This window comes from Rhododendron vialii, chromosome 9a (genome assembly GCF_030253575.1).
Source record: "Rhododendron vialii isolate Sample 1 chromosome 9a, ASM3025357v1".
Lineage (NCBI taxonomy): Eukaryota > Viridiplantae > Streptophyta > Magnoliopsida > Ericales > Ericaceae > Rhododendron > Rhododendron vialii.
Genome location: NC_080565.1, coordinates 5,081,205 through 5,089,905, shown reverse-complemented (window position 1 = coordinate 5,089,905; position 8,701 = coordinate 5,081,205). Strand labels below are relative to the sequence as shown.

Below are 8,701 nucleotides of genomic sequence, written 5' to 3'. Positions count from 1 at the left end.
ATATTTCTCTGTTCTTTCTCGTTGCATATGTAGATCGAAACTTGTGTATATTCTCTCAACGCTTGTCCCGGACTTTATATTCGCTTAACGCTTGCAATGTTGGTGAGGAAGTTGTGTTTTTCTCTGCATTTGTATTTTGGTTACCCTTATTACTGTTACAGGACGACGATGATCCTTGTCCATGTTAGGGAACGGTATCAGAATGCTACTTCATTTGTTTTTTTTTTTTTTTATCAAGCACAGTGTAGATTGTCAAACCCATCTAATCGATCAAAGTTAATCTTTTGTTGGTGTGTGCTTCTTGTCCTCCAGTGTAAAAAGACTGCAAAAATAAAAAATAAAAAATCTACTATGATTTATATTATTTTCGTCATGGAACATATGGAAAAGAAAAGAAAGGAAAGGAAAAGAAAAAGGAAGGAAAATAGAAGGAAAAAATTACTATTCATTGAATTTAAAATTTTTATTTTCTTCTCTCTTATCCTCCCAATCAAAAAATGAAAGGGAAAATTTTTTAATTTTCTTTTCTTTTCCATAAATTCCAAACAGAGCTTATTCTTCATGTACTGTTTTGGCCCCCCTCTCTCTCTCTCATCGATCTTTTATCCATGTGCTAATGGAAGGATGGGGATGTGGATAACCGTTTCACAATGAGAGGCTTCACTTAAGAGGGTGAACATTATCTTCCTCCGTATTAGTTAAAATGGTGTGAATCCCACCACAAAGTGATGTCATGCTTACCAAAAAGTGTATTGTATGATATGCATGATATCACCTTGTGATGGGATTCACATCATTTCAATCAATAAGATGGAGGGTAATATTCACCCTCTTTAACAAAATTGCACTCGAAAAATAAACCCCGCTAGTACCCTGCGTTTTTAACAACAAAATACTGTACCACTTTACTACTCCCTCCGTCCCTAAATAAATGTCCATGTTACTATTCCGGACATTTTAAAAAATCATTTATATCTTCCAAAGTATGTTATTTTTCATATACAATATGGATCTTATTTGATAGTTCTTAATTGATTATATTATACAAAATTTTGAAAATTATGAAAAATTGTATGAATTAAAAGATATAACTAATTTAAAAAATTTGCGAATAGTGAAATTAGACATTTATTTAGGATCGGAGGGAGTACTTTATAAAGCTCATAATAAATCCAAAAGTACTGGATCGATCAAATTGAAGCGGAGAAGAGAGGAGAGGGGAGAGAAAATGAGACAGCCAAAATGAATTAAAGTAATAATGGTAGTCTTTACATTTTCTCTTTTGGGAAGAAGTGGACTCGAGAAAGGAGAGGGGAGAGAAAATGAGACAGCCAAAATGAATTAAAGTAATAATGGTAGTCTTTACATTTTCTATTTTGGGAAGAAGTGGACTCGAGAAGTACTACTAATTTAACCGAGTTGATGTATAGTTCTTTTAGGTGGTGTTTTCACTAATCTAAAAATTCTAGAGAACAAAAATTGTGTTATCTTTATTCAGAAAAATTCGCGTTTGTTAATTTTGCACTAAATTTTTATAGATTATTGAGTCGTCTCGACGAGAGGAATCATAATAATAAAAAATTATCACATTTACCCAACATCTATTGAAAATATCCAAGAAAAAATAAAAAAAAAAGTCAGCCTTTAGACTTTTTCTAGGATATTTCCAAAAAAATCCATGAATGTCATACTTTTTTATTCCTCTCGTTGAGACAAGTCAATAATCTGTTGAAGTTTGGTGCAAAATTAACAAATGTGATTTTTTTTAGGAAATTGATTTTAGCACTCCTAAAATTGATGGAGGAGCTCCAAAATGACGTCGTTTTGTGTATACATAGTTCAATTTTGGAGTCTTTCCATCAATTTTTGGAGTGCCAAATCACAAGTTCTTTTAATACAGAAAAAATAATTCTATGTTTGGATGAATTTTTGAAAAATTTTGTCGGTAATAAATAATGATTGAAAGTATGAGAGAAATAAAAATAATGATTGGAGATAGATGTAGGTAATAATTGAAAGTAGGATTAATGAATATTTTTTGAGTTTGAGAATTTTTTTTTCAATTCACTATGCAAGCAAGGCATAAAATTTCTCCCTCTACATGGTTTCCATTAGTTTTTTTTTTTTTTATCATTAAAAAAAATCAATGATATCCCAAAGTTTTACATGGTTTCCATTTCCACTAGTTGAAACTGTAAAATCAATCCTTCGAAAATGAGTTGAACGATAATCCCAGGGATGGCAATGAGTGAGGGGAAAGAGAAACCAAGAAACCCAATGCGTATAGTATTTCTTTTGCCCGTTTCCTTCCTTCTCTGTATCCTTCTTCCTCACAGTGATATCCCAAAGAAAACCCTAGAAAAGTAGAAAAATGGAACTGGGTTTGCCCAATCTTCCCTCTGAGATCGTCTTCTACATACTCTCCAGGCTACCCGTCAAGTCTCTTTGCCGCTTCAAATCGGTTTCCAAGTCATGGCTCGCTCAAATCACCGACCCCCAATTCGTCAAATCACACTTTAATCAATCCATGAAACACAACTCAAACCACAAGCTAATCATCGCTCCTGAGTGGGGTCACAGTACTGATGAATCTTTCTATTCCATAGACTACCAAGCACCCGATCACCCCATCGCGGAGCTCGAGATGCCCTGTAAGTCTGGTGTTGAAATTTGTGGCTCTTTGAATGGAGTCATACTCTTAGATATTGATGATGAGTCTGGTGTCAAAATTTGTGGCTCATTGAATGGAGTCATACTCTTAGATATTGATGATGAACTATGTCTATGGAACCCATCAGTTAGAATATACCAGACGTTTTCACAACCTAAGTGCCCGGATGACCGCAGTGATATAATCTACGGGCTTGGTTATGACTCTGTTATTGGTGATGATTTCAAGGTTGTTGCGGCTTTTTCCCCTGTAAGTGAGGACACTAGTGTTGTTCATGTGTTTAGTGCTAAACTAAGATCGTGGAAGAGAATTGGAGTCTTCCCTTACTGTATTTATCTGTATGGGCTGGGGTGTGTTCTCAATGGGGCACCGCATTGGTTTGTGTCTGGCATCACCGATATGTATCTCCATATTGTTTGTTTTGATGTTACAGAGGAGGTATTCAAGGAGGTGCCCAAGCCTATTGATGAAATTGAGGAGGATCGTTTTATTTTGGGGGTTTTGGGTGGATGGCTTTGTGTGGTTCACCACAGTTGGGGGATTCATTCCGATGTTTGGGTGATGAAGGAAAACGGCGTGAAAGAATCTTGAACCAAGTTGTTTGTTGTACCAAATGTGGCAGGGGGAGAGTTCTTTTTCCGACACTTAGAGCTGTTGTGCTTCATGAAGGGTGGAGAGGTCATAATGAAGTGGGATTTGGAGAAGTTAGTGATCTACAACCTGAAACAAAATACATACAAGAGGATTGGGATCCCTTACGATTGCAAGCAGTTTGATGTTACTGTATATGTGAAGAGTCTTGTTTCACCTCATGGCTGCAACGACCCAAGAAGGTACTGCTAATCGGATGGATATGGAAGAAAAAGTGGTAATTCAAATTATGAAACCATTATTTTCATTATTCTGTGTTTTTGCATTTGTATTTTGAAGCTTGTGTATAAATACTCTTCTATTGGTGCATTCACGTTGTCTATATGCTTGTGATCACTTAGTCCAACAACTTCAAATCGGGTATGTCGAAATATGGTTTGGTGGTTTTGAGTGGACCCCTTCGCATTGTTCGTCGTGGAGGATACCAGGATGAGGTGTTAGGATTGAGAAGGCGTGCCGCGATGGAATTGTGCGCTAGATTGTTAGTCGTTCCTCATGATGCTGTGTTTTCTCACTACTTATTTCAATCATTGACCCAACACAAACAAGTACAGGAAAAAAATTGAATAAAGACAAAAAAATAAAAAAAATCATTTGACTTGTTTGCCAGACCGACCTGGCCCAGTCTGGTCTGTTTTTCTTTTCCTTTTGTTGGTTTCTTGCTAACGTCTCTTATGAGAGTCTTGGGTGGCTTTTGCATGTCTTTATTCCTTTAATCTTTGGATCCGGGGCGGTTCCGGGGACATCTATAAAAGCATATAAAAAAACACTTCATAATTTCCGATCAAATTTTAATGATCCGAGTCGCTCAATGTGATTAGAACGTGATTTTAAGGGTACTTGCGAGAAATCAACAAAAAAATGGCGGGGAAGGGCTTGATCCGAACAGTTCCGAACAATTTTTTATTAAACGGTTCAATTAAAAACTGTTCAAAACAAGCACTTCCCGGTAATTTTTTTTGCCAATTTTTAGAGGGTACCCTTAAAATCACATTCTGCACACATTGAGCGGCTCAGATCATCAAAATATGATCGGAAACTATGAGATTGAGATTTGAAGTGTTTTTTTAGATTTTTTTTAAATGTCCCTGGAACCGTCCCGCTTTGGATCACCTTCAAACATAAATAAAACTCTTTTACTGAGAAAATAAATAAATAAATAAAATGTTCGGTTGCTGACTTTGTTTTGATTTGTGGTCAAATATTACGTATTGGTTGAGTTGACCCACTGAAACTAATAACCAATATTATGTACATCATCCAAGATCTCCAATTCTATACGTAGTTCTTGAATTCTCTGTCATCTTTGTCACTTTTTTACAAGTTACATCATTCTATGGTTTGCAGTTCGGACAGACATTTATTTAGGGACGGAGGAAGTAGTATGGAGTAGGCCTACATTTTTTTGTCTCCGCAATGTGAATAAGCCTTCCGAGCTGTCCGTTCGGCAATTCAACAGGTCGGATCTCATCTCGGCACCAAGTAGCTTCTGAGCTGTTCATTACCGATATGAGATCCGAGTCGTTAATTTCTTTTTCACTGCAGTCTATGGAAGAGCCTCGTTACTACAATGGCAGAGCCTTAAACAACGTCATTGACCCATTGGCATATTGAAGACGAAGATTAAACGGATCTCTTTCTTCTAAGATAAAATTCCTTGTCTCTCCCTCTCTTCTCTCACAACGCCATAGAAAGTAGACTAGAAACCCCTGGAAGAAAATGGAACAATGGGGTTTGCCTGATCTTCCACATGAGGTCGTCTACAACATACTCTCAAGACTACCTGTCAAGTCTCTGTGCCGTTTCAAGTCGATTTCCAAGCCATGGCTCACTCTGATCACCGACCCCCACTTCGTCAAATCTTACCTCCATCAATCCATGAAAAGCAACACGAACCATAAGCTAATCGTCGCTCCTCATTATAACTGGGCTCAGAGTAGTTCTCAATCTTCCTATTCCATGGACTACCAAGCACCCGATCCCACCCTAGCCGAGCTCGAAATGCCCTGGAAGTCTGGTGTTGTTGAAATTTGTGGCTCTTTCAATGGAGTCTTACTCTTAGATATCGGTGATGGAATATGTTTATGGAACCCATCAATCAGAATGTATTAGAAAATTTCACCACCTAGGTGTACCCACAGTTCGATAGCGTATGCGCTTGGTTATGACTCTATTAACGATGATTTCAAGGTTGTTGGGTTTGTTACCCGTACTGCTGCAAGAGATGTTCTTAGCATGCCACCCTTTATAAGTGATGGCCCTTGCACTGTTCATGTGTTTAGTTCTAAACTAAGCTCATGGAAGAGCATTGGAGACTTTGATTACCCTTGTTGTCTTTGTGGGCCGGGGAGTGTTCTAAATGGGGCACCACATTGGTTTGCGCATGGCATCACCGATACCGGTGAGTGTTGTTTCCGTATTGTTTGTTTCGATGTTATGGAAGAGAAATTCAAGGATGTGCCCACGCCTATATATGAAGTTGAGAGTAATTTATTTAAAGTAGGTGTTTTGGATGGATGCCTCTGTGCGGTTGACATCCGTCGCCCCAAAAGTCATTTTGATGTCTGGATGATGAAGGAATATGGCGTGAAAGAATCTTGGACCAAGTTGTTTGTTGTACCAAATGTGCCAGGAGTGTTGTTTTACAAATACTGTGCGCTGCTGTGTTTCACAAAGGATGGAGGGGTTGTATTGAGGTTGGAGTTAGAGGCGTCAAGGCCGATCAAAAGAAAGAAGTCAGAGGAGTCTTTGAAGCTAGCGATCTACAATCCAAAACAAAAAACCAAGAGGATCAGGATGCCTCAGGATTGGATGGGGTTTGATGTTGCTTTATATGTGGAGAGTCTTGTTTCACCTCCTCGTTGCAACAGCACTAGAAGGCACTGCTAATCAGATGGAAATGGAAGAAAAAGTTGTACTTTAATTCAAATTATCGAACCATTGTTTTTCGTTATTCCCTCATTTTGCATATGTATTATGCAACTTGTGTGTAAATAAATACTCAAGCTTTTGTATTTGGTGCATGCTTTGTTTTCCTTCCGTAAATATATTTCAAAATAAACTATAATAGTATCTAGTATTCTCTCAAGCTCAGAGGGTGTATTTCGAATGAAAAATGCCGGTATAGACTGACCCAACCGACCCCAGACCAAAGGCATCCAATTGTCAGGCGACTACCACTACGTCGACCCTTGGGGTTGAAACTCATTCTTATATGCTTGCGATCTCGTGGTCCAACGAGCTTAGATTTGTCTGAATCATTGTGACAAAGCAATCTCGAACCAAAATTATTCGCCTTTCACCTACGGACGAGAAACAATATGTCTCATTCAATCACGAAGGGGTTATAGGTTATACCATCTCATGGTAGGTCGGGTTATATACGAGCATACATAGTTCCAGTACTTTGTATTCACTCACCTTAAGGTTCTAAATAGGAATAGAGACAGGACTGAATTAGGGTTTTCGCTCACCTTGTCCCCTAGCTCCTAACATGTAATCGTTCTCTATCCCTACCCCCAATCTCGCAACAAACAATGAGAACCTTCCTTTACTGGGTTTTGTTCTTCATTGTTTAATTTTTTTTACTTTTTTTTTTTGAAAGAGAGAGCAACCGATAGGAGTGAGAGTCAGAGATTGTACATATGGAATAAATTGGTTGAAGGCAAGTTATGTGATGCAGAATGGGAATTGAAAATAATTTAATAAATAACATTATTTAGTTTTTCTTATTTTATGTTTTAGTAATTTTGTTAGGGAGTATAATTTTTGGAATAAGTGTTCTATAATATTCAATTTTTCAATTATAGTTTATTTAGTTTTCTATTTTATGTTTTCTACAAGAATTAGGGCTCAATTAGGTTTAGAGTTTTCTACCTATTTAATATTCTACCTATTTAATACAGTAAGTTGTAAGCCTTCGGGCTAGCTAGGAGAGTTTTTGATGATTATTGAATAAAAAAAGTCTTGAGAGTCTTTCTCTATTGTTGGTGGTTTTCTTGTTGCATGATTGTTTCTGTAGTCATATGCTTCCCTGTATATTTTTCAAGGTGTTGGGGACAAGATATTCCATGGGGCAAATTTACAAGAATTGATACTCCAAAATATGTACTACTCCCTCTGAGAATTTTGACTTGAGTGGGGTCAATGAACCCGCTTTCCTCCATTTGGGTCAGCCCCTTCATGGAACCATACAATACGAATGGATTTGGATGAAGAATGAGAAGCATTTTTTTTTTTGGCTGGTAAGACTGCTTATATATATATATATATATATATATATATATATATATATATATATATATATATATATATATATAATACATATATTTTGGTCTCATTTGTGATGTAACTTTATGATATCAGTTAATATTTTTGAGTTGAATTTAAGAATACGAATACAACCCCAAAATAGTTCCACATTTTTTATTAGTTGTGTATTTTCTTGATATGAACTCCGCATTCTTTTAATAATCAAATTTTTTGATGTGTGTACCATAGACTTCCCCGCTCGAAGATTACTTACATCATCCAAGATCTCACAAATGAGCTCCGCATTCTTTTAATAACCAATTTTTTTGATGTGTGTACCATAGACTTCTCCGCTCGAAGATTACTTACATCATCCAAGTTCTCACAAATGAGCTCCGCATTCTTTTAATAACCAAATTTTTTGATGTGTGTACAATAAACTTCTCCGCTCGAAGATTACTTACATCATCCAAGTTCTCACAAATGAGCTCTGCATTCTTTTAATAACCAAATTTTGTGATGTGTGTACCATAGATTTCTTCGCTCAAAGAGCCTTAAATCTTAATACAACGTCATTGACCCATTTGGCATATTGAAGACGAAGATTAAACGGATCTCTTTCTTCTAAGATAAAAATTCCTTTGTCTCCACTCTCTCTTCTCTCACGACGCCATAGAAAGCAGAAACCCCTATAAGAAAATGGAACGATGGGATTTGCCCGATCTTCCACATGAGGTTGTCTACGTCATACTCTCAAAACTACCCGTCAAGCCTCTGTGCCGTTTCAAGTCGGTTTCCAAGCCATGGCTCGCTCTAATCACCGACCCCCACTTCATCAAATCTCACCTCCATCAATCCATGAAAAGCAACACGAACCAGAAGCTAATACTCGGTCCTCTGAGGTGGTTTCACATTTCCGATTCGATGGACTACCAAGCTCCTCAGTATAAGCAGTGTCAGATTTCTAAATCTTCCTATTCCTTGGACTACCAAGCACCCGATCCCACCCCAGCTGAGCTCGAAATGCCCTGGAAATCTGGTGTTGTTGAAACTATTTAGGGCTCTTTCAATGGAGTCTTACTCGTAGATATTGATGAGGAGTTATGTTTATGGAACCCATCAATTAGA

General features: G+C 37.3%; 2 protein-coding genes across 2 annotated transcripts; both read left to right on the top strand.

Moving 5' to 3' along the window:
* Positions 1-2,371: 2,371 nt before the first annotated feature.
* On the top strand, positions 2,372-4,936 carry LOC131299534 (F-box/kelch-repeat protein At3g06240-like). The gene is made up of 4 exons (XM_058325123.1): positions 2,372-3,176; positions 3,294-3,504; positions 3,602-3,682; positions 4,750-4,936. The coding sequence occupies exons 1-4, from the start codon at positions 2,372-2,374 to the stop codon at positions 4,934-4,936; spliced, it is 1,284 nt and encodes a 427-aa protein (XP_058181106.1).
* A 105-nt stretch (positions 4,937-5,041) lies between these two features.
* LOC131299533 (F-box protein CPR1-like) lies at positions 5,042-6,211 on the top strand. The gene is made up of 2 exons (XM_058325121.1): positions 5,042-5,390; positions 5,472-6,211. Exons 1-2 carry the CDS (start codon positions 5,042-5,044, stop codon positions 6,209-6,211), a joined length of 1,089 nt encoding a protein of 362 aa, XP_058181104.1.
* Positions 6,212-8,701: the final 2,490 nt, after the last annotated feature.